General features: G+C 39.7%; 1 protein-coding gene across 2 annotated transcripts in view; it reads right to left on the bottom strand.

Moving 5' to 3' along the window:
- The window catches only part of UCHL3 (ubiquitin C-terminal hydrolase L3), a 252,357-nt gene that overhangs the window by 19,090 nt on the left and 206,210 nt on the right, over positions 1 to 27,057 (bottom strand). The window contains exons 2-5 of one of the 2 annotated variants that reach the window (XM_085215738.1): positions 12,679 to 12,805; positions 10,568 to 10,724; positions 10,124 to 10,209; positions 9,265 to 9,312 (exon numbers count right to left, since the gene is read on the bottom strand). In XM_085215738.1, coding sequence (XP_085071864.1) covers positions 9,265 to 9,312; positions 10,124 to 10,209; positions 10,568 to 10,724; positions 12,679 to 12,753 — 366 coding nt within the window. In that variant the 5' untranslated portion in view covers positions 12,754 to 12,805. Of the gene's footprint in view, positions 1 to 9,264; positions 9,313 to 10,123; positions 10,210 to 10,567; positions 10,725 to 12,678; positions 12,808 to 27,057 lie in introns of both variants that reach the window. The other variant, XM_085215737.1, reaches the window with a different exon arrangement.

The raw sequence follows: 27,057 nt of genomic DNA on the forward strand, positions 1-27,057 counted from the left end.
AATACAATGTGCAATGCAGTGCATGTTTTTCTTCCTTAAAAGTCAATGATCTTAGTGTTTTTCCATATCCAAATTAAATCTACACATTACACAGTCTGAAAAGATCCTCCTTCTCTTCCTTCCTTCACTTCTTTAACAGCTTTTTTAAGCCTGTTTTGGTCGCACTCTTGAAGGATGTTAGTTTTCTTCCAGCTTTTTTAAAAAGATGAACATCCAGAACAGTGAAAATAAGCCTGTCAAAGGAAGTATTCCAGAGGTAGATGCTTGTCTACCTCTGAGTGGATCATGAGCTCATCTGCAACAGCACACCAACAGAATTCACACAAGCAGAAGATATTATGAAAACCTCAAATGCAGGAAAGGCCTTATTTCCTAACTAAAACTTCATTATATACAGTGCAGTCCTGCACAACATGCAAACTGCCAGGAAATCAAGGTTCATGTTGTTCAGTGTCCATGTATCTATTATCAGCATTAATATGTATTGAAAGTGTGACTAGTTTTCAAACTGAATTGGACTATACCTGCCAGCTGAACAACTTCTGCACCGGTACACTTAATGAATGTTTCTGCAACCAATAAGGAGAAAATCTTCACAGTATTCTTTGTCATTTCAATGAGGGATTAAGATGGACAGTATTCTGAAACTATTACTTATCTAAACATAAGGATAAAGACATAGCTTAAATACAAGCAAGAATGCTGAGATTAGAGCACCCAAAAAGCCTTTCCAAAATTAGTTATAATTTGTCTGTCTCTCAAGTCCTATATTTAAGTTCTATGGCCTATGTTAGGCAAAAGTCAAGCTAGATTATCACAATGGTGACTTCTGTGATCAAAAATTAGTAGATCTACAAAAAAATCCAAACTTTGGGGAGCTCTGTAAAATCCTGATTAACTACCTTTTTTAAACAGCTTTTACTCTGAAAGATATTTTTTCTTAAAATCAACCGACCAGCATTGTTGCACACCCAAGTACATATTTTTAGTGTCCTTCCCAGAGGAAAGCAGCTTGATGCAACATTAGTTGCCCGAGTAATTTTAGCCTACCAACTAGCTCCAGCTGTATGAGTAAAGTGGCAACTGCCTTAAAGATGGTAAGTTCATTCTGCTTTTTTTTTTCTTTTTTTTTTCCCTTGGATTAGTGATTGGATAAAGAGAGCCAAATCAGTTTCTCTGCTGCCTGAGGAAAAATCTTGAATGTGAAGTCAACCACCACCTGTCATAAGGAGCCTGCACGGTGCCAGTGAGCAAGAATGCCAAGAACCTGCTACTTACTCTCTCTGATCATATAATGCAGGAACAGCACCAGAACATTATGGATTGGAGAGATGTGAGATGTAAAACCATAGAAACATTTTGTTACTTTCACTTGTTTCTCATATACTTGCTATTTGAATTCACCAGCTAATTTATGGGTGCGAATATCCTCTATAGTTTTATTTAATTCTAGGAAGCAGGGTTCCTCTGTACAAATTTTACAACTAAGCATAAGACTCAGAATAACAGTTCAGAGCAATACTGTATTAATAACTTACTAGTTATTTGCTCAGAACAGTACAGGAAACAGACTGATGCATGTCTCCAAGATTGACACACAAGTCATACAGGGTAATGCCATGAGTCAAATACTAACCAAATACAATTTCCAAAACCTTTTCACACTACTCTAGTATACTTATTTTTACACTTCTTGCTGCATAAGCTGAAAAAAGAAAAAGCTATAGGCAGCATCATCATCACTTTTACAGAAGTATAATGTCCTTGTTCTGTAATGCTAGCATAGACAAAAATCATCTTAGAAGCATTTGTATAATTGTTTTTATATTCTCCAGAAATGCAAGTGTTTTTTTTCAAGAATGTATGGATTATTCAGAAGAAACACTGAGGAATATGGGCTATTTAAAAAAATAAAATCAGCCCCATATGTTCCTGGCAGAAATGAAAGGGAAGCTCCTTTATACTTCTGCTCTATCAATAAATTCTAATCCCACAGGGAGGCAGAGATTTTTGAAAGTTCAAGTTTTACAGCAGTTGAGAACAGAGTGCCTTGACTTTACTTAGGTCTTGCCAACATTAATGACTGTTAACTCTGATTAAAGTCTAACTTAGCGCATTCCAAGCAAGATTATAGTTTTGAGGACTCACTAAACGAGTTTACAGACTTGGCAGTTGGCAGTTACAGTCCAAGTTAAGGAAGAAGTCAAGCTGGGGTAGCTTTTTGAGTGGCCGCCAATTTCAATTCATGTGAAAAACATTCTTGATCTTATGAATGCTGGTGGGCACAACTATTTCAGTTTTTGGTGAACATCTGAGACTAGTTCTTAACTCTGACAGCCAGACACCAATTTTGTTTTTCAAAAGTTAAGGGTTTTTTTTCATAGCAGTCCAATGAGGTGCAAGAATGCTGCTTTCATCTGAGCTGGCAGCTCAAGTGCACCACCTCAGTCTTCTCATTTGAGAGCCTCATGTAGCCATGCAGACAGTTCCGATAGCCAGAGCTGTAAGATGGTAAATATGTGTACACAGTGTACGAAAAAGAACAAACAGGAGACGTTACAGAATCAAAGGCAGTGTGTTCTCTGCTCCTAGAGACAGCTGATATATTTTATATTCCAGTTCCGTTTTCTCCTCTCTTACATAATAGCTAGTAACTGAAACACTATACATAAAACTTCACTTACTTGGACAGACTCAATATCCTCTAAAGAAAAAGAAGAAAAAAAAAGCAACAGTAACCTTAGGAGAAAATTAGGAGCCTCTAGGAATTTAGACCACTGAAATCAGAAGCTCTTACTAGTCTCCAACCAGTATCAAATACATGGGCATTTCAAGTGGCCTTTAAACAAATCAACTTGCATTTGTTTGCTTGAAACATTATTCTGGGCCATGCTGGAATAACATTTAAAGAAGTAAACTTTCTAAATACTACAAATCATGTGCTGCTAAGCACTAACGCATTGACTATGCTAAAAACTTCCCTGTCCAAAAACATTCAGTCTTAAATGTGGGAAGTGTTTCTACATGCCACAAATACCAGAAGATACACAAAAAAGTTTGCTTTATCATTTGAATTTTAAAACAAAAAGTGATTAAGGGAAGCCAAATGTAACCATTCAGCAATACCCTGATTTTGCACAAACAGGTCATCAATTATGTAACACTACAACTATTCGAGTATTTGCTGCCTACGTCAGCAAAAGCTGATGCAAGTCTAGTTTGTTAAGCCCCATGAGTTTGCTTCTAGCACTTCTCTGACGCCATTAGCTCCTACAACACCATAGAACAAGCTGTTTCATTAAGCTGATGGAAGACAGTTAGTTGCATTTTGATTTTGTTTTCCGAAGGTAACCTGATAATCCAGAACAATTTCAAACTGCCACAGACACGCAGCTGGCCAAAACTTCATATACCATTACCTATACAGGATTTGAACAAGACTTAAGCATGTTAAAGCATTTAGAAAAGCAGAAGCTAAATACAGACCACTCTCTAAATTTTATTCACTGGCCAAACGCCAATTAGACTTTTAAAAAATATTTCATATGCTATAGGTTGCCTTTTTCTGCACTACAGAACCGAACTGCAGTTGATTGCTAAGTAGTTGATATGGATGTCAGCAATACATGAGTAGAACTTTTTGTTCTTTTACCCACATTATTACAGCCATATACTGAGAAGGTAATTTATTTTCAGTATCACTACAAATAACATTTTCTAGCTAGAACAGCTTTTCTAAAGTTATCATAGCAAATGATCTGGATCTGTGTATCATTTCTTTTCCCCTTAGATTATAAGGGGAAATATATAATTCCTCATTAACGATCACTGCCGATTGGATGGTTCACATGGATTCTCTAGCATCCATGGATTGCATTCTTTTTATTGTTATAAGAGGGTATCAGAAGTGTTAAGATTTGTGGTAGCTCAAGGTTTCAGCAGTTTCTGAACTGCAGAAGAGGGCACTGCAAGAACAAAAAAGAAACTACTGCTCAGCAAGATGTGACAATATAAGGTCGAGCTTAAAAGACTGTGCAGTTCTCCAAAGAAGCAGGTTATCTTCCAATACTTGAAGCGTATAAACAGGAGGGGGAAGGCTGTTTACAAGGGTGGATAGTGATAGGACAAGGGGGAATGGCTTTAAACTGAGACAGGAGAGGTTTAGGTTAAATATTAGAAGGAAGTTTTTCCACACAGAAGGTGGTGATGCACTGGAACAGCTTGCCCAGAGAGGTTGTGGATACCCCACCCCTGGAGGCATTCAAGGCCAGGCTGGATGTGGCTCTGGGCAGTGTGGTATGGTGGTTGGCAACCCCACACATAGCAGGGGGGTTGAAACTAGATGATCATTGTGGTCCTTTTCAACCCAGGTCATTCTATGATTCTATAAGCTCTTTCATCATCTTCAGACATTTGAGGCATTATAAACAAAAGTATGCGCCCAACCAAAAAATTAGGAAGAAACAAAGACTACACATCAACTATTTGAGTAGCTACAACTGTATTGGTGTCACCAACAGCCGCCTTTCAGGAGTGAGAGATGCAAAAGGTTTATAAAAAGTAGCAAACTGGCAAATAATGGATTTTTGTTCCTTTTTGTTTCCAAGAGCATGGCTGTCATCTCTGGCAAAAGAATCAACAAAAGAAACAGATTAAAAAAAAAAAAAAAAGTCTACAACTTCTGCTCAAAGCTGAAGCTGGAAACCCCAGTCTATATAGGCCATTGGATCTGTCTAGGTTTATCAAAAGCATATAGACCCTTTTTAGGCACCTTCAGATATGAAATAACAGACATTTGAGAAGGAGTAAGTTCCAGCAGCATAAATGTCAAGAGAAAGAATGTTGCAACAGTCTTAAATTAATTGCTCTCTTTCAGATCAGCAGTGGAACACATGACAAGTATCAAATCACCCTTAAAATCCCTAGGATCAACACCACGCTTCTCCAGTAGAATTATTCACAGATTTTCCTGTTTGCTACTCTCAAATAATTTTAAACAGCCCTACCTGATTTAAACATACAAATACCTGTATCACTGTTTTATCTATTTATTTTAGTGTAGTAAAGAAGTAAAATTATGGAGCCAAAAAATCCAGCAGCATTAACACAAAAGTTGAATCAAATCTGGCCCAAATGTGGCCTACGAGAGAAATCCAAATCCATAATCTTTTTACATTGCAAGTCATTAATTAATTACTGAAATGAAAACTGCTCAACTGCTCCTAAAGATTTCATCTCTTTGAAAGAATAACAAGAAAAAAACATCAGTTTAAGAAAGTATTAAAATGTTTTAACAAGAAAAAAACAAAGCCAAGTAAAATTCTTTAAAGCTCACATTTTAATATAAAAAACCTACTTCAAATGCTTATTTCTAACACGGTCTCTAATTAGCCACAAGAGCCTTGAATGTATTACCAAAAATTACATAAAATGGCTAGGAACACAGGCTTGTTGTTGCCCTTTTTGTTGCTTTTTAAGCTAGGCAAATGAATCTCAGCTACGAAAGGCCTATTAATGAATCCATTAAGACAGAATACTACATACTCCATACTCTATAGCTGTTAATTTCAATCAATTTGCTTAGCAAGTCATCATAATACTTCATCTAAATAGATCCCACATTAATGATAAATGCCAGAAGTGAAAGGAGCACCTCTTCTCTTTCTTGCAGCAACCATTAATTGAACCCAGCAGTTCACTAATATCAAAATTACACAGTTATTACCCTGTCAAAAAGCTATTTTTCTTCTCCCTCTTTTTTTCCCCTCATCTAGTACTTTTCTCTAAAATATAGAAACTATAAGTCTGATGACCAGCTGTTCTAAAGTAGAAATAAATCCTACCACCTGCAGACAAGAAAAAAATGAACAAATGAAATATGTAGAATGGGCAAGATAGCATTGGTTTACTCTTACTATTCTTCTTTTATTTCTAGGTAGTCCTGTGTTGTTTACAGGTTTGAAATACTCATGTACATGGAACAGAAACAAGAGCAGAAAATCCAATAGCAAAGTGTAAAAATAAAGAAGTCACTGAGATTTCAAAAAACAACTTGCTCCTTATTTAGCAGGATTCTCAGGAGAAATCAACAATTAGAGACTTCATTTAGCAGCACTAAAGGTAGAATCGTTAACACCTCAGACATCAGAGCCCAGAAGAAATATCATCACAGAAGAACCCATCAGTATGCTATTTTTGTAACTTCCACATCTGAAGATTACAGAAAATTTCTTGTTTTCCTTTTTTTTTTTTTTTTTTCCTCAGCAAGATAATGACCAATGGTGTGACAGTGCATTTTGCAGGAGAGAGGAAGAACAGCACCTTGAAAGGAGTAGTAGTCTCTTACCCAAATCAGCAAATCTGACTGCCATATTTTATATTTTGGGAAGTGATTCCATTCACTGCTGAGTTTAAGCAATGTCTGCAGAAGAATTTGAGTTGACAGTAGTATGCAACACCTCTCTGAAGCACAAAACTACTTGCAGAGCAGGTTGCTCTTAAGAACTACACAAACCAAGTTATTAATTAAGTTATTCATGTTGAAATAATAAGACAGCTCACTCTCTTAATTTTTAATTCTGTATGAGACCTGGAAAAGACTTTTTGTATGCAGTGATTATTAAGCAACCACATAAGCCACTTTATTCAAAGGAAAGATTTGTATGAAAAATGTCTTTGCTATTAAGTGGTGGTAAGTGTGAAACAAAACCCAAGATTTTTAGGAAGGAAAACATATTCCTTTCCAGCGCTCTGAAAGAAACTTTAAATTCCCAGGAAAGCAATCCTAGTAATAACAGATATGAAGGAGGAATGAGATCTCTTCTTTCTTCATCTGAAAGTGTGAGAAACTTACCCTGCAAGACAAGTCAACATTCTTGTATGACATGCATACATTAACTTCAGCATCAACGGCATGCTGCTCATCAGTCCCTTCATCATTACGTAAAACAGCAACAGTCAGTGTTCCACTGAACGGAACAGACTATAAGATTAACTCATTCTTAACCCCTCATTACGTCAGTATATTCACATTTCACGTATTTTGTTTTGCTTAAGAGGAACTCTACTTTAAAGCAAAGCAATTGCTCCTGTGGAGATGAAAAGAGAGGCCTCACTGCCAACTCAACCACACTATGGTAGGACAGGATCTTCAGGCCATTAAATCATGCAGTACAATAACTTGTTTATTTCTTCCTTCTTTGGTTAATGGATCAAAAGTATTCAGAGAAATAGTCCCTGGACAATAGTATTCAAGATATTGTACTATTTCAACCTCAGAAGCAGAAGGACAGGAAAAAGTTAGTTTGCCAGTCTAACGAATATTCACATTGAATCACTAAGGCCACTACTTACTCAGTATTTTTGTTTAGATACGTTTGCTGAGACAATCTTGTAAACTTTTATTATGAAAAAAGTCAGCATCTTTTGTCACTATTCAAAAAGATGAAAACTTGCATGACTTCAACCAGGAAACCAATTACTTTGAGGAAGGCTAAGAAATTAACTGTCCCTTATTAAGGGATTCTATTATTACTTAAAAGCTTCCTGAATCCTTATAAAGTCACTCAGGAATTATATAGCCCTTCCATCCTCTTTTTTAATCATTCCATAGTTTCTGTAAGAGTACATAGACGAAGTATTCCCTGGATCAACGTCACAGTATCCCAGAGCAATTAAATAAGTTTTTTGTTTCACAAGTGTCTAAGTAAAATATTCCTTCTTTAGCAATAAGTAGAATCCATAATCCTCCATAATACCTCTCTTACTGAGATTGCCAAGAATACCTGGAAAAGGACTATTTGAAAAGAGACCAGAATATTTCAAGTCTCACATTTAGAAGACGAAGAGAAATCTGAAGTTGTGCAGACATCTTATTGAAAAGCAGAACCATCCCTGACTGATTTAGAGAAAGTTCAGAAGAGTTTTAAAAAAATCAAAACAACTCATACCACCGTAAAGGAAGATGAATATCAATATTAGAAATTATTAAAACAATTATCTTAAGTTTCATGCATTCTTCACTTTGAACGATTAAGTATAGGTTTCCAGATAGTGGGATGGGGGGTAAGCAGAAAGGTCTGCTTTGCTTTCATCTGCAATGTGTAGAATATACACCACAAGCCATAAGATGAAAAAAATCTTCACCCATTGTACTTCAAAAATAGATAAAAGGAAGTAGATGAGCCACTGAAGTCATAGACAAAGCAGTGCTATCAACAATCAATTTTTCTTCTGTATAACAGATACTGAAATCTGAACTCGGAAGATGGAGAACCGCCTTAGTATGAACAGACAGAAAATGACGAATGTTAAACCTGCATATACATTCTCAGTAACTGACAGAGCTGTTCTGCCTTTGAGCCTGAAAATAAACCAACTGCCATGGGAACTTTAATAAACTCCTCCCTCTCTCCCAAAAAATAATCAAAAACAAACAAAGAAACAAACAAACAAAAAACAACCCAAAAAAACAACAGAAAACATTACATACACTCCTTCACAAAACTTCACCAAGGTCAGTTTTTTACTCAGTATCAATCTCACAGCTCAGTGAAAATAAATGTGTTACACAGATTCTTCCAAACCCGATTTGATTTTTGAGGCTCTGTTCCCATATTTGATGAACCACAGCAAAGTATAACATGGAGCATACACAGAGTTGACAGGTAAAATAGGAATGGGTTTAATCATACATAAAGGAGCATTGTGTAGTACTGATCAAGCAGCACAGTAAATCTCTTTATTCCCAGACATAGATCTTCATTTCTTTGTTGTTTTATTTTATGGCACTCAATCTTTTGGGATAAAAAGTTTATGAATGTTTCTATTAGTGAAAATTCATCTGAAGTAATATCTGTACATAAACAACGTGAGCTCTGTAGTATTTCTTTTACTGAATGAAAACATTTCAAAGTCTTACACAACGTTTGTTTCATTTGTATGGTTACTATGGATTGTATGCTTCAATGTCCTAATCTCGACTTCGATTTAAGCACAATTTCTGGCTCTTTTACAGCAAAATAAACACTGAAGAGATCATCTGTGTTATTGTTACAAAGGCCTGTAAAGCTTCACGTGCATTTGTTTCCCCCACAATACCATTTCATGCCCTAATTGTTGACTGACGCAATACTGCAAACTAAGCAATAATCTCATTTCTCAATAAATCTTTAATATGATTGTTTTAAACTCTATTATATTCCATTCAAAGTAGCTTTTAACAAATGTGTTAAACAAAGAAAACAAAGAAAACAAAATGAATACCTCAGTCTGACCTTCATGGGCACTGGATTCATGAGTGACACGAATTGCCTAAAATTGAAGTACATTTCAATCAGATTTTACATAAGGTACTTATATTACTTTAAGAATCAATATATACTCTTCTTTTTAATCAATTGCTAATGCTGTAAGTTCTTTTGTTCAGAGCTTATAATAGACAGGTAGAGAAATTAGATAACAAATATCTCCACTTCCAAGGAGAAATTTCATCAGACTCGATTCAACTCAAATACGTAACAGTTTGTAATTGCTCTTTAACACACAGAAAACAGTGGTTTTGTTAAGAATCAGTTCCTGGCTTAAGTAAACCCAACACTCAGGTAGAAGCTCTGATTGGACATCTTGCGTCCAGCATTTCTGCAGAACATTTCAGCAAATCTCTACCTTTCCTGCTTGCTAGTACTTCCCTCATCCTTATTTGCAAGAGTGTCACAATAAGGTTGAATTGAACTCAATCTTGCAAATCCTTACGTTATTCATTTTGACAGGTGATCATTACCATCACGAGCAACAACACTGTTCTGACCTTCTGTCAGTGGCTAGATCTTCCATCACATCCTCTGAATCAGCAGTGATAATGATCCAACTAACCACATTATCGGCTCACTCATCTAATTGTCAGGAATTATGAGGGAAGAGAGATAATATTTCAGTTGAACTGGTTCCTTGTGTGCTACAGCTAAAGGCATAAATGAAAGGAGGAAGTAGGACTATCCTTTCAGTCCACTCCGCAGGCAAGTAGAAATACTTCAAACTACCAAGGCAGGTATTTTTTGCAGCAACTATCTGATCATGCAAATAATTCTTAAATTGTTTAAAAAGAAAAAAAAAAAATACCAACTTCGTAAGTTTCTAGATATTTGGCCCTCTCTTCAGGAGTCATAGATAAAGAATCCTCTAGGAACTTTTTCAGTGATGAATTGGTTTCTTAAATATAAAAAAAAGACATACATTAACATATTTTGTATCATGCTTTAGCTCCTACATCATTCAAATCTTACAGATTGCTTGAATCCAATGAAAGATTTAAAGATATAATTACATTTACAACATGAACGCCTACTGCAAGAGGAATTGCTACCTGCTGCAGACTGAAGTGTTTTGAGTGCTCTAGACTTGAATTAGTGTGAAATACTGGTTTTATAATTATAGGCAGAAGCACTCTTTCAGCAGAGATGGACAGAGAAAATAGTACACAACCTGTCAGTCCCTCCAGATCTTCCCCAGTAGTAAGGAAAAAAACAGCAACACAACAAAAACAAGCCAGCAACCAAATAACACTTACCAAAGTTCATTTTCTCTCTGTTGTTGGCAATAGCATGAATTAGCCCAATTGTTCCACAAGCATTGTTGATAGTTTGCTTCATGAAATACACTGATGATTTGACATCTTGCCCCTTAGCTTTTATCCTCTCTTCTTCTTCTGTTCTGAAGGTTTCATACTAGAATTAAAGTTTTATAATTTTCACAAACAATATAGATACTGGCTATACTATCCAAAATGCAAAAATAATTTGCATAAGTAATAGCTGCCTCATAAAACCAAAATCCATCTTGCAACTCTTAACAGAACCAGCTTATGTAGACTTGCTCAACTGAAAAGCTCAGCATCACATCTATATCAGAAAAAAAAAAGAAGTCACAGTTAAATGATCACTTTGAAATATGTGTTATCTAACAGCATTTCAAGAATGTTCAAAATATTTCCTTGATCTGAGCACCAGTCAAGATCTCTCTTTATACCAACAAGTTTTTAAGGAGAGAGGTCTCAAAAGCATTATCAAGCAAACTGTAATACTTCAGATGTTTAACCAGTTTGAAGCATTCTTACAAGTTCTATCTTTTTATACTACACTTTTATCCATGAATATTAAGATTCATATAATGCTCACAGCTTCAAAATAGCTCTTTAAAAGCCATAATCATAAGGTAAATGTTTATTTTTCTGTAGTAATGAAGACAATTTTGTTTGATTCAACAATCTCAAATACTACTGTAAAGCTTATCATTGATTAAGAACTAGCAAAGAAAATCTCTTATGTTGTGCAGTGGGTTTTTTTCCCTGCCACCTCAAATAGAAAAGGATGATAAAAAAAGACAACAAACCCAATGTAAATGTTATAGAAGATGCTGCTATTTCCTCCTTTTGCCTAGATCATCTTCAGGCACAAAATACTGAAGTAGATGGACTTTTTATGTAATTATGATGAATGTAAAGTTTGAATGTTGAACAGCGTGAAGAATGTATGAAAATTTTCTCAGTCAGTAACAGACAAATTTTTCCAGCATAAGGATTGTACTCTGCAGCTTATCTCAATGTTCTGAATATATAAAATAACAGCAAGTGCATTCAGAAAACATTTTAAATTGAAACCACTTATCAACAAATTAATAAGGAAAGTCTTAATTAAGTAAAAAATGTCATGAAATGTATTATACAGATCAGATTAGAGAAGCAATACAGCTTCCAGTCATTCTCCATCAAAAAAAAAAATCATTGCCGGGAACACTAAAAACACAATTTTGAGCAGGGATTGACCCAAATCACCTCAAGAGTTTGCTTCCAGTATGGGCTATCCCTTGATACAGATTCACTGGAACAGGATCAAAATGCCCAAGACTCACACCATTCCACTCTCTACAACCTACAATGCAGACTAAGACAGTTGTTAATCTTTAAACTAGACAATAACTCTAAGATTATCTGTATGCTAACAAGGGTATCCAGCCCTAAAAGCAAACTGATATATACTGAGGGGAATAGAATGGATGGGAGTAAGCAGTAAAAATATATATACTCTTCCACCTTAAAAATAGACCCCAACTGTCCAAGAAATAAAAGCCATATTGGTAGTGATAACTGAATTGAAGATGATTGAAGTTTCATCAGTGGAGCAAAACAAAAACTCAAGAAATACTTGCAATTGATAATGTTCCACACTCCACCTCTTACTGTGCTCCTGCTATTGAGGCCTTCTGCTAAAAGTAGCAGAACTGTGCCATTTCACAGTGCAGTTTAAAACTCTGAATTGTCTGCACGAGAAAACTACTCGATGTTTCTCTTCTCCTCCAGATCAATTAAAACACTTGAAGATAAACTGGAAATATACACATAAAGTTATCAAAAGAAAGTTATGAAATAAGCATTCTTTTGTTTGTTTCTAATCAAGAGGCCCCTGAATAAAACTTAACTCTCATTTTGATTCTGACACCAAGGCATAAGGTTCACATAACAGTCTGGTTTGGAAGGAACCTTAAAAATCTTCTAGTCCCAACCTCCCTGCCATGGCCAGGGCTATCCTCCACTAAATCAGGTTGCTCAAACCCTCGTCCAACAGACCATTCCCATTTCACTTACAACAAAAGTGATCAGCTCATTACTAAATAAACATTTACCTTTTCTGTTATTGGAAAGAGAAGAAGCACTGCACATACAGGTCTTGGCACCATGCTAAGCAGTTCCGGTTCCATACCATAGACATCTACAAATTGCCAGTCAGGATGTATACCTAACTGCTTGAGAAACTGGAAAAGAAGATAGTGAGTAATACTAAGCAAATAGTCAAATATACATAAGAAGCATAATTAAGCATTTGCAATGTGAAATACATCATCATACACTTTCCAAAATCTTAAAATAATAATAAAAAAAATTAAATTGTGCTGAATAGTGCTGACAAAAACACACAAAATCCCCATGTTTTACATGTCATATATAAAGCTTAAATAGCTTTATGAAATGGAAGAAGCAAGCACTATTTACCAAGGCATTAAACCCATTCTGAAAGGTTTTTTTTTTTTTTTTTTCACCTATTAAGTACTAAATATTCACTTTAACTGGAAATCATAGGTCAGAGCATATATGAAGAAACTCATGATGATACTTTATACCATGAGTACTTCAGAATATCTGATGCCAGCTGCTTATATTGGAGATGTTGGGCTTCAATAATTCAAAATTGGGGTCTTTGATGGTGTCATGGTTTTGTGTTCTGTTTTTTTGTTTTTTTGTTGTTGTCAGTATTCCACATCAGAACATCATATGGATCAGTGGGAATTAAAGAGTTAATATTTTGGTCCCGTTTACTGCCTTTTATGGGCACTTTTGAGTATCCTAATGGGAGAGGAGGACCTGGCGGGAAGAGGAAGTGGGGCGGAGCGCCGAAGGACCTGAGCGTCTGCCTCTCCCGCCGGCTACGGTTCAGCCGTCTCAGCTTGCCGCGAAGAAAAGCACGTGCTTTCTCTCGCACTATCGTGGTTTGACTCGTACTTTGGGTACTCTTGTCTCTCTCATTTTGTTTGATTTGGTTAAATTTAGTAAATTACCGTTCATTATCAGAACGGTCAGATCGTTGCTACTGTGTTTTCTCTCTGTTAAAACTATCTGCCAGCTTTCTGCCCTTCCCCCTCTCTCAGAGCGCGCGGCCTGGGGCCGGCGTTAGTTAGTACCCCTTCCTTTTTTTTTTTTTTTTTCCTTCGCTCCTTTGTGTCTTTTTTTTTTTTTTTTTTTTCCCCCCCCCGGGGCCTGTGCCCCTCTGTCACGGACTTATGTTTAGGGATAACCCCGTGACAGATGGTCTTATGAACAGAGACAAGAACACACCTTTTTGTAGGTGTACTTGTTAGGATGCCCTTTTACATTTCTTGAAATTCTTCAGAACTTCTGAAAGGAATGTAATTCAAAACCTTTTGTCATCTTTCCTATACTACACCTAGACACCAAAATACAAAAAAAATTTTGGATCTGTTACCTATCACACTGCTACTTAAGAAGGAAAGAAAGAGCAACTATAACATCTGTTAAACTTGGACAACCATAACCTAAAACCCAAGTGCTTGAATTTCTTAAACAGATATTCCCTATTTATTAAGGTAAGCTTTGTGTAGAACCGCAGATGGTTAAGAAGGCCATCTGGCCCAACTCTCCTGTTTCAGCAGGGACAGAGAGAGCAGGTTGCTCTGCACCACATTCAAGCGGCTTTTGAAGAACTCCAAATGTGGAGACCCCACAGCATCTCTGGGCAGCCTGTGCCAGTGCTCCATCACCTACACAGCACTGAAGAGCTTCCTGGTGTTCAAGAGGAAACCCTCGTGCTCCAGTTCCTGAAGGGAAAGATTCCCTTAAAAGCTTCATCATACTTCCTATCCAATGCTATTTGAGGAAACCTCTTTATTGATCTATCTGCAGTGAAGATGTTTAAGAAGCCTGAGAAGAGCAAACCCAACTCATAGAATCACAGAATGGCCTGGGTTGAAAAGGACCATAGTGATCATCAAGTTTCAACCCTCTTGCCATGGGCAGGGTTGCGAACCAGTAGGCCAGGCTGCCCAGAGCCACATCCAGTCTGGCCTTGAACACCTCCAGGGATGGGGCATCCACAACCTCCTTGGGCAACCTGTTCGGGTGCATCACTACCCTCTGTGTGAAAAACTTCTTCCTAATATTTAACCTATACCTCCCCTGTCTCAGTTTAAAACCATTCCCTCCTGTCCTATTGCTATCCACCCTTGTAAATGGTCATTACATAATCTGTGCCTTTCTCTTTCTTCCTTCTATAATCTATCCAGTGAGCAGATACACACACATGAGAATTAAGTAACAGTTATTCCACACTTAAATAGATTCATATTAATATAGATAAGCCTGCAAGAAATATCAGAAGCATCAATTTTTCACAACAAAACAGAAGTGTCTCCTCCTAACATGAGATCCCTTCAAACAAGAAGAGAACATTTTGTTTTGTTTTGTTTTAATCAGCAACACCACAGAATATCTTCTACAACTGAGGCAAAACAATAGAACATATTCATATCAATAAGTTCACTAAAGGAATGAAACTGCAGTTTATAGCCAGTATTTTAAGGAAGGAAAGAACTACACAATGTTACATGAGAACACCTTCACTGCTGTTACTCAGAATAACTGTGGGAACTGTGCAACTGAGAAAACACTGTTTATTATTTTGCAAGATTACATGAAAAAAGAATGCAAAAACCTGACAAAAAGACACCTACCTAGAAAAATAAAATGAACAGAAAATCCCTTATAATTTATATAAGCCTACAAATAGAAGGTTGTACTTAGCTAAGTAAACAATTCTTAGTAATATAGATTATTTTAATAATGCACAACTGTTTGCTTTTGATTTGTTTATAATTTCTGGAGATATTTTATAATAAGCCCATTGTGTCAGAACTCAGTATTGTATTGTTTGGGCATTATAAAGATGTATTTCTTAATTCTTTCACTATGACATCTGAATGCTTCCAGGGATGCGGCATCCACAGCCTCCCTGGACAACCTGTTCCAGTGCGTCACCATCCTCTGAAGTGCTTTATTCTTCTTTACCAACAACTCCTTATTTAGAGTGGCGACAATACAGTCTTATCAAAACAACAGTGCCCCACTATAATAAACTTAATTGGGAAGTTCACTATCTACTGCAAGTTCTTTTATATCCTCAAACATTACTTCAGGACCTCACAATAAAACTCAAGGAATACATCTCAATTATAATCACATTTTTTAATTTAATTTTATTTCTACTACTTGAATCTGTAGTGAAAAAAACTCAACTTCATTTAAAATGCAATATATCCAGGAAATTCTTCTCACAATTCTGTTTCTTCTGTGTGTTTAAAAAAAGCTGTACTGACTAACAGAGCTCATTGTCTTCACAATAAAATTTGCTTATTTCCAATACAATCCACCAAGCAGTTTTGAAACTTTGTACTCACTATGACCAGGTATTGCTGTGCCCTTGAACCAGAATCAGATGAACAAACAGACAGCAATTCAATGTATAACACAGTAATGTAGACTAACTAGCTGACTTGGTTTTCCTCTGAAACCACTCTTACTGAGCCAAAGCTTGAGAAAGCTCTGAGGCTAAGTCTGGAGATGGAGCTATCAGATCACAGATTCACAACAAACAATCACATGATGCTAGGAAAAAGACATAAAAAGTTTCTGCACATCACAAGTGTTTTCACTCTGTATGGGAACTGCTAAATCACGGCCTAAGCCTCTGACTGACCACCTGAGATGAGCAATGAGTCAGCCCTGATTATGGGGCTAATAATATACCTGTGCTAGGTAATTCACCTGTGCTACTAGAAGGGGTGAAGCTGACTCCACCTCTCCTAGACCCCATTTAAGAACTGACTATAAGTGGGGAAAGCTCGCTTTTGGAGATTGATCCTTTTTGAGTCTACTCAGTGAGCCAGGATGAAGGTAAGCTTTCTATTTATTCTTCTTTGAAGTGATAACCTGTTTAATATAACTTTTCTGTATGTTTCTTAATTATAGCATCTGTATATTCATTGATTATATGCATGGTGAGCTAGCAGGCCAAATGTACTAAAATTTATATAATCTCCTTTCTGTGGAATTTCTATAAATGGTTCATGGGGGAGAATGTTACCCTACTGGACAAAATGATTCTGGAGCACATTCCAGGGTCTGTGGGATCTCCCTATTATGAACTAGTGAATCATTGAAAAATGAGGTCTTCTACGCATTATGGGAAATATCTCCCCATATTGCATGGCAGACTACTTTGAGGGACTTAGCAAAGATATCCTAATCACAAAAGAACAACAATTAACTGCCTCTGCAGTGGCATGACCACTACTAAATCATGCTGAAATGAGGAATAATACTGTAGAAAAAGAAAACCAACTTTTAAGAGACTGTATCAAAAAGTTAGTGTAAGAACTTGGCACATTAACAGAGAATAAACCAATTCTGCATCTTCCAATAGGTCACATTCACAACATTTCAATAGACAATGACCAGACTTCTGAATCAATGGACTTCATTGATCAGGAAAACAAAAAATCTAAATTAGATCTCAAAGCTCTCATTGTGACAGTTCTGCTAGAGGTCTGTCCTGTTGTAACTCAGGAAACAAAAAAAGTACAGGACAGACCGGCAGGGGTGCTGCATGATCAGTGGCCTTCTGCCCAGACTCATTTGCATGTAACAGCCTGGCCATACATGGCCACAGGATTGATGGATTTAGTACAGCGATTTCAGCAGAAGCCTAGAGAAAGTGTGCCAGCCTGGTTATTAAGACTGTGGGGTTCTGGGGCAGAAAGTGTTATGGTGAATGGCCTGGAAATATCAAAGTTGGCCACCATGACTATCCATCCTCCCCTCAGGCAGAGCTTATATGTGGGTATTCAATATCTTAATGAAAACCATTCCATAATAGAATGGTTAATGGCGGCCTGCCATATGGTATGGCCGAATAAATCTGATATACTTCTACATAGAGGGATGTGGTCCTCCATGGAGGACCTTTGAAATTATATCCATGAACTAAGCGTAAGGGAAGCAATTTATGAAGACACATTTCATGGCCCTAATATGGTCAAATTCTCAGCGGGGATGAGAGAGTTGATTCTACAGCAAGCTCCCTCTCATCTGTATTGTACTTTGGTCTCTATATTAAATGGTGGCCTCAGAAGCAGTAGTCCAGCAGGCTGCCCAGTTAGTGGCTGACCTAGGAGAAACAGAACGCCTGCAGACTAGGTTCATTTTGACATTAGAAGAAGCTGAGGTCCTATCAGTGATTAAAACCAAGAGGCTGGTTACTTGAGCTCCTCAATCGGGACCCATAAGGGCTTCCTGAAAACAAATGTTTAATGATTTAGTTCAGGCTGGGGTCCAATTTGCTAAGATTGACTGCCAGCCCAATCACGTCCTTCTTCAGCTTTGGAAATGACTAAAGGACAATCAAAAATTTCAGAACTACCCCAAGAAGCCTAGGGTAAGAATTATAAATAGGCTGCCAACACAACATGGACCTTAAAAGACTTCATGTCCCCAATAGGGAAAAAACAAACAAACAAACAAAAAAAACAAAAAGCAAACCTCTTCAGGTGTCTCTGGCCACGATGCCTGAGCCACCAGAAGGAAAAGAATTGGCCATAGCACAAGTCATGGTGTGACGAGGGATGTTAGTCCCCTTAGGGTCACCAGTCTTGTAGAATTAATCATTCATTGGTCCTGAAAAAATAGTTGGACAGTTACAGCATTGGTGGACACTGGAGCAGAAACATTAGTTATCTACAGAGATTCAACTAAATTTGATGGAGACAGAGTGGTGATTGGTGGTTTTGGAGGACAGACTATTCCTGTCATCCAAACATGGTTGAAACTGGGGGTTGGGCATCTCCTACCCTGTCTATTGCTCCAGTCCAGGAACATACCCTGGGCATAGATATTCTCTGGGATCTGGCTCTCCAAACAACTGTAGGAGAGTTCAGACTTTGACAGAGATGTATTAGTATCCGGGCAGTGCAGGCAATATTAAGAGGCCATGCAAAACATGGGTCTATTTGCCTGCCAAAACCATGCCATATTACTAATGTAAGACAGTATAGACTCCTGGGTGGGCAAGATGAAATATTAAGAATGGTGCAGGAATTAGAAAAAGTGGGCATTATAAGACCTGCACACAGCCCATATAATTCCCCCATATGGCCAGTGCAAAAGTCAGATGGCATATGGAGAATGACAGTGGATTACAGAGAATTAAATAAGGTCACGCTGCCTATTCATGCAGCTGTACCCAATATTGCTTCCCTAATGGATACATTAAGTAGGGATATAAAAACCTATCAATGTGTCCTAGATTTAGCAAATGTGTTCTTCAGCATCCCAATTGCTGAAGAATTGCAAGATCAGTTTGCTTTTACATGGGGAGGCAGGCAGTGGACCTTTCAGGTACTGCCACAGGGGTATGTGCATTTGCCAACATATTGTCATAATCTAGTGGTGCGTGACCTGGCTAATTGGGAAAAACCTGATGATGTTAACTTATATCACTACACTGATTATCTCCTGTTGACATCTGACTCACTGGAGGCAGTAGGACAGGCAACAGATTTGTTAACCACCTATTTGCAACAGAGAGAGTGGGCTATAAAACTCCAAAAGGTGCGAGGTCTGGGCCTGTCTGTAAAATTCCTGGGGGTGGTTTGATCAGGAAAGACTGAAGTACTACCCAGTGCTGTCATAGATAAGGTTCAGGCGTTCCCAGTCCCTACAACACTGAAGCAGCTGCAAGAGTTTCTAGGTATACTGGGTTACTGGCGTTCCTTTATACCTCACTTAGTACAGCTGCTAAGGCCACTGTACAGATTCACAAAAAAGGGGCAGCTATGGGATTGGGGGAAAACGGAACAGGACGCTTTCCAACAGGCAAAACTGGCAGTTAAACAGGCCCAGGCATTGGGAATATTCGATCCTACCCTCCCAGTGGAGTTGGATGTTCATGTCACTCAAGATGGCTTTGGTTGGGGCTTGTGGCAATGCCAGAGTTCTGTTTGGACCCCCACTGAATTCTGGTCTCAGGTCTGGCATGGAGCAGAAGAAAGATACAGTATGACTGAAAAAGTTATTGGCTGCTTACTCTACATTACAGGCAGTAGAGCTGATAATTCAAATGACTGAAGTTACAGTTAAGACCACTCTGCCAATTCAGGGGTGGGTGAAAGATCTGACCCAGCTCCCTAAGACAGGGGTGGCCCAAGCACAAACAGTGGCACAATGTGTCGCTTACCTCAGCCAGAGGAGTAGTCTGTCTTCATCACCCTTGAAAGAAGAACTTCAGAAGATCCTAGGCCCAGTGACATACCATAGTGATGCACCAGAAGAAACACTGGTTGCTCCACCAGAGAAGCGTCCTATTCAGGAGTGAAAATATCCTATCCCTGAAGATGCCTGCTACACAGATGGATCCAGCAAGGGCAATCCAAGCAGTGGAGAGCAATAGCATAGCATCCCTCCTACTGAGACAATCTGGTTTGACGAGGGGAATGGTCAGAGCAGCCAATGGGCAGAACTGTGAGCCACGTACAATCACGAAACCTGGTGATGGTATCCTGAATATCTCTACAGTTGGGCTGTGTACTGAGGGCTCACTTTTCGATTGCACAGTGAGCCATCCAGGAATGGACTACCCACATCCGACCAATCTGTGGCAAAGACATATGGTTAGACACATGGAATACAGTCAAACACAGGACTGTACATGCCTACCACACTTCTGGTTGTCAGCCTTTACAGTCACTGGGAAACGATGAAGCCAACACGCTGGCCCGAGTTTGATGGACTGAGAATTTGCCATCTGAGAACATCGCCCGTTGGTTACATCAGAAGCTATGGCGCATGGGACAAAAGACAATGTGGGCAGCTGCTAAAGCATGGGGACTGCCCATACAGCTACCTGACATTGTCCAGGCATGCCAGGATTGCGACGCTTGCTCTCAGATGAGACTGAGATTGTTGCCCAAAACAACAGCCCATCTTGCTAGAGAAAACAATCCTCTCCAGAGTTGGCAGGCCGATTATATTGGGCCCCTTCCTCAGTCTGAGGGGGCAAGATATGCCCTGACCTGCATCGACACTGCAAGTGGGCTACTGCAGGCCTATCCAGTACCAAAAGCAAACGAGGCATATACCATCAAGGCACTCGCTAAACTGATGTCTGCCTACGGGACACCTCCAGTCATCGAGAATGAGCAACGGACTCATTTTACTGGTGCAACGATACAGCGCTGGGCAGAAGAAAATAACATCGAATGGTGATTCTACCTGCCATATAATCCAATGGGGCAGGCCTCATTGAATGTTACAGCGGTATTCTTAAGGCTGTCCTGAAGACAGACTCCCAGTCCCTGCAGGGGCGGACAAAGAGACTATGAAATTGTGTAAGTCACAATGTGTTGGATCTCCATAATAGAAAAGAGTAACTCTTTAGTTAACCCAATTATTCGTTCATGCCATGAAGGGGTGGAGTGTATGGAAACTGTTGATCACTGCCTGAACCTCTGATTGACCACGTGAGGTGAGCAATGAGTCACCCTGGGAGCACAGGGTGAAGGTAATCCACCTGCCCTACTGGAAGGGGTGGAGCCTGGCTCCATCTCTACTAGATCCCTTTTAAGAGCTGACTACCACCAGGGAAGGATCTCTTTTGGAGATCACTCCTCTTGGAGTCTTGTCAGTGAGCCCCTTCCTTGATGGCCCGAGGTCTTGTGGCCCACCAAGCTAGAAATAATTCACTCATGTTGCCAGTCCAAGGCTATTTGAGCCACCTTAATTGTGGCAGCTCAATCTATCTGATGGTTATTTCGCTGTTCTTTAGTAGCCCAACTCTTGGGCACATGAACACTTACATGGTGCACCTTTACAACCATATTCTTTATTCAGGCAGCAATGTCTTTCCCCAGTTCAGCAGTCCAAATAGGTTTACCCCTTTTTTGCCAGTTATTTTGCTCCCACTGCTGTAACCACCCCCATAAGGCATTTGCCACCATCCATGAGTCAGTGTAAAGATAAAACATTGGCCACTTCTCCCATTCAGCAATATCTAAGGCCAGCTGGACAGTCTTTACTTCTGCAAACTGACTTAATTTTCCTTTTTCTTCATGTGGCCTCTGCAACTGGTTGTGTGGGGCTCCACACAGCAGATTTCCATCTGTGATGCTTCCCCACAGTACGACATGATCCATCAGTGAACAGGGCATATTTTCATTTTCTGATAGTTCATTGTATTGTGGGGCCTCTTTAGCATGCTTCTTATGCTTCTTCTGCTAGCGATGTTCAAACTTTTTGCCTTCAGGCCAGTCCATGATCACCTCTAGGATTCCTGGAGGTTGAGATTCCCCATCCGCGCTCGCTGCGTAATCAGCGCAATCCACTTACTCCAAGTGGCATCAGTAGCATGATGGGTAGAAGGAACCTTTCCCTTGGACATCCAGTTCAGCACTGGCAGTCAAGGTGACAGAAGGAGCTGTGTTTCAGTACCAACTACTTCAGAAGCAGCCCAAACCCCCTCATACGTGGCTAAGATCTCCTTTTCAGTTGGAGTGTAGCACTCTTTGGACCCTCTGTATGCTTGACTCCAGAATCCCAGGGGTTGGCCTCAGGTCTCTCCTGAGGCTCTTTGCCACAAACTCCAAATGGGACCTTTCTTTCCAGCAGCAGTATAGAGGATGTTCTTTACATCCTGTCCCATCTGTACTGGCCCCAGGGCCATGGCACAGGCTATCTCCTGCTTAACCTCCTCAAAAGCCTGCTGCTGTTCAGGACCCCACGCAAAATTGTTGTTCCTCCATGTCACCTGATAAAGGGGGCTTACAATGAAGCTGTAGTTTGGAACATGCATTTTCCAAAAGCCCATACACCCAGAAAAGATTGCATCTCTGCCCACTAATAAGAAAGAGACACAGCAGTGATTTTCTTCACCACATCTGTAGTCATGTGACAGCCATCTTGTCACTTTATACCTAGGAACTTAATTTCCTGGGCAGGTTCTTTCACTTTGCTTCGCTTAATAGCGAAACCAGCACGCAGAAGGATCTGGATTATTTGCTCTCCTTTCTCAAAAACTTCCTTTGCTGTGTTGCCTCACGCAATGTTGTCATCAATGTACTGTAAGTGCTCAGGAGCACCTCCCTGTTCCAGTGCGGCTTGGATCTACCCATGGCAAATGGTTGGGCATGTTTCCACCCCTGGGGCAACGATTCCAGGTATACTGAATGCCCCTCCAGGTGAAAGCAAACTGTGGCCTGCATTCTTTGGCTAAAAGAATGGGGAAGAATGCCATTGGCAATATCAGTGGTGGCATACCAATTCATATTGGAAGTCCGCTACAACAGCACTCAGGGAGGGTGTGACTTCATTCAGGCCAAGGTAGTCAACTGTCATCCTCCATTCTCCACTGGCTTTACGCACCGGCCATATAGGACTATTAAAAGGCGACAGTTTTGCTGATCACTCCGATTCTCTAGTTGACAAATCAACTTATGAATGGGGAGCAAGGAATCCCTGTTGATGTGGCACTGTTGTCTGTGCACCGTTTTTGTAGCAATCTGTACCTGCTGCTTTTTCACTCGTAACAACCCCACAACAGATGGGTCTTCTGATAGGCCAGGCAAAACAGACAGCTGCTTAAAACCCTCTGTGTCTACAGAAGCTACTTGAAAGGCCCATCAATACCCTTCGGGACCCTTAAAGTATCCCCTTCTGAGGTATCAATACCAAGTATACATGGAGCCCCTGGGCCAGTTGCAATAGGGTGCTTTTGCCAGTCTTTACCAGTGAGGCTAATTTCAGCCTCCAACATAGTCAGCTCTTGGGAACCCCCAGTCACCCCATGAACATAAATTGATTCTGTCCCTTGGTGACTTGAGGGCATTAGAGTGCACTGTGCACCAGCGTCCACCAGGGCCTTATATTTCTATGGTTCTGATGTGCCAGGCCACCTAATCCACACAGTCCAGTACACTCTATTATCCCTTTCCCCCCACCCTGGCTGGGGGCAGGGCCCCTCTATTTGTTTCCTCAGTTGTCTGTAGCAACTGCAGCAACCACCTTTTGGAGAAATAAACGTTGGTGGTTGATTTGTCTTGTAATTCTCTTACCCGTGCTTGAAGCGCAGGAGTGGCTTTTTTTTATGCCACTTCTTCTTATTGTCTCCATGATCACGTAGGTAATGCCACAAGGCAAAACGCAATGCAGTCTTACTGTTGTCACTTGCTCGAGCAAGAAGATGTCTTCTTTTGATAACTGAGATGTTGGATGATGCAAGTTGGGAGGAAACCAAGTTGATCAGTCCCTCCAGTAGGCTGTTTTGGGAATCCTGATCCCCATTGGATGTATATGGTACCACCATGGATCCATCAGCATTAAGCAAGGTAGACAGTTTGTCTATTATATCTTGTTTGCTCTCCATTCTGTCCAGCTTTTCAGCTACTTTTGTAATGGCTGAAATACAAGCTCGTAGAGGGCTTAAATGTAACTCAAAGTCTTGAAGTGTATTAATCAGTTCATTTATAAGGGGTCTTCTTTCCCTCTGCCATACATTGCTGCAGATGTACTGGCGTACCTTTCTGGTGTAGTCTTTGTGAATACACACCACATATTTGGTGTACACCTGACTCTCTCAGGATCATGCTCTTGGTCTGGCTCATCAGGAATGAAAGGGGGGGGCTATGTAGCGTTTCCACCACAGCATAATCTCTGAAATAACAGATGCCTTTTTCCATATCAGTCTTTTTTTTTTTTTTTTTCTCCTCAGGCATCAGATTGTCTTGAAGGGGTATCTTTCTTTTATGGCTAACAGCATCCGCTTCCAGAGAGTGAAGGCCTGGTTCTGGCATGAAATAATACCTATATCAATGGCTGAGTTCCTAGCAATGCTGCCCAGTTGGTGAGCTTCTCTACTATCTGGCCACACAATGTTGGCCCCGTTGTCCCAACGTGGAAGTAACCAGGTGACAATAGGCTCATTTGGGTGATGTGAAAAGTCTTTTCTAAGACTTCGAATTTCATTCACTTTCAGAGATCAATCAACAATGGTAATGATGCTCCCTCTTACTCTTTCAGGACTTCTTGTTGCCCTCCTCAGTGCTGGTGACTACAGTTTTATTGAGAGCCCCTCCCGTGGACTCAGGGGCATTTCCCCGGATCTCGGAGCCACTCCTCTGGACCTCTTTCCTCCTCTTCTCTTACAGTGACTGCTTCCTTTACTTTCCCCTCTTCCTCTTTCTTCTGTTCTAAGTCAAGATTTGTTTCATCTTCCTCGTACAGGGGCAACTGACATCAATTGTGGTGCTTCCTGTGCTTGATCAGGTTGGTCATTTCCAATGCTCTTACACTCCAGCTTGGCTCAGAGTCCATCTCGCTCGATTATGAGAGTATTTAGTTCAGATTGGAGGGTGTCTCACTCAGTTTGAAGGCTGTAAAGTTTGGATTGAAGGGAGTCTCGCTCAGATTCAAAGGTGTCGAGATTGAGCTGAGAGAAAGTATCTCCAGAGATTAAGGCTTGGAGATGCTCTTGCCGAGTTTTGAGATTCTCTCTCTTAACTAGGAGAGGCTTTCTCAACCCAGACATTCTCTGTCTTGGCTTGGAGACTCTCTTTGTATTTGGAGACTCTGTATCTCAATTAGGAGACTCTCTTTCTGGACCTGGAGATTCTCCCTCTTGGCTTGGAGACTCTCCTGGGAAGTCTCCTCTGCTTGGAGACTCTCACTCATTTTGTATCATCTCCCAGAGACTCTCCCTTTCAGCTCAGAGACTCTCCTGGAAACTCTCAACCTGGAGATTCTGTTTCTAGACCTGGAGATTCTCCTTTTCAGCTCTGAGACTCTCTCTATCAGCTTGGAAACTCTCTCTCAATTTCAGAAACTCTCTCTTCCTCTCTGGGATAGTACTGAATAAGGACCTATAAGCATTAGCCAGGCCCCAAATCATTTGTGCCTCCTCAGATGTGCCTGAGCCACAACATCCCTGTCTCAAATATCTGTTTAAACTCTCAGGGTCTTTCAGGTGTTCAGGAATAAAGTTCCATGACACCGAAGATGTCCATCTCTCTGAAGTCTCTCCCACTCCTCTCCACACTCCCTGCCACTCAGTATTCTCTGGTTCTGGAGAAGGCTTCCTCAAAATATGATAAATACAAATACTGAGTAGAATGATGAAGATGATGAACAGTACGTTCAGGGAGATTAACACCGCGATCAGATGAGCATTCAAAAAATGCATAAAGGATTCTAAGGAGAGACTGGGAACCTGTTGTAAAAATCACAAATTCTTTAAAATTAGCAGCTCCCTGTGCAAACAGTTGTAAAAGAGAAAGCGGACTTCCCCCCCCCCCCCCCTTTCCAGAAGAAAGATAGCGGTGCTCAAAGTTTACAGATATCCCAGAATACTGGCAGTCTGCCTGGACTTCCAAGGTCAAGTTTTTCAGTGAGCATCTGTGAAACAGATAAACCTTCCTAAGGAAGCTCTCCAAGAGCAGAGAGAGAGAAATTCATTCTAAAAGCTAAAAAGCAGCTTTTGCCCGCATTCTCCACCAATAAAAGAAGGGCTTACATATGAAGGAGTTTTGATCACAATGTAACACTTAGTCAATGGTTTACAGGCTGGTTCAGCCCAGTTCCGTGACTGGTGGGGTGGAAGGATTTTGCAAAATCCATGCCTCTGGAAAAGGGAGACGGGACCTCAAAATAATTAAAAACAGCAGCAACGATCTGAGGAGAAAAACACTAATTTACTAAATATGGTATCAGAATGCAAGATAACACACTCTAATAGAGTATAATTAGAATTGAAGATAATAAATCAAATATAATGAGAGAGAGTGTCCGAAATGTGGATAGGCCTCACCATAAAGCTGCGGTGAGATGTACAGTCTGGTTAAGCAGCAGGGAGGAGAGCCTGACGAAGAAGAGTGCATCAGGTGACCTTGACAGAGGTTATATCTCCTCTCTGACCGCAAAGCCCCCTGGGGTTGTTCTTCTCCTCCAGACAGGTGCCCAGAACTGGAGAATTAACAGTTTAATTCCCAATGCACTACACGATGTTATGATGTGGAATACTGACACACTTAAGAATCCATCCATGTTATAGTTGTGGAGTTTTGTTTAAGAATTCCTTATCACATCTTACAACAGTGTCAACATTAACGTAAGCAGTATATTCTAAGGACACTCTAATACTCAAGTAAAATAAATAATATAACATTAAAAATTCAGAACACACAAGTAAACAAGCAGGAAAAACAAATCACAAAGAAGCATGTTGATAGAGGTCCACAGAAGATGTGTGCATTAACTTATTTCTAGACACACAAACAACAGCCGTAAGAAATATCCCATATTATTTTCATCCTTAAGAATTCTATAATAAAGTACAAAGCGACACACATCCGAACCTCCCAAAAAACCCAAACAGAATCTGTCCTTGCAATTAACAG

This window comes from Meleagris gallopavo, chromosome 1 (genome assembly GCF_905368555.1).
Source record: "Meleagris gallopavo chromosome 1, MGAL_WU_HG_1.1, whole genome shotgun sequence".
Taxonomy (NCBI): Eukaryota; Metazoa; Chordata; class Aves; order Galliformes; family Phasianidae; genus Meleagris; species Meleagris gallopavo.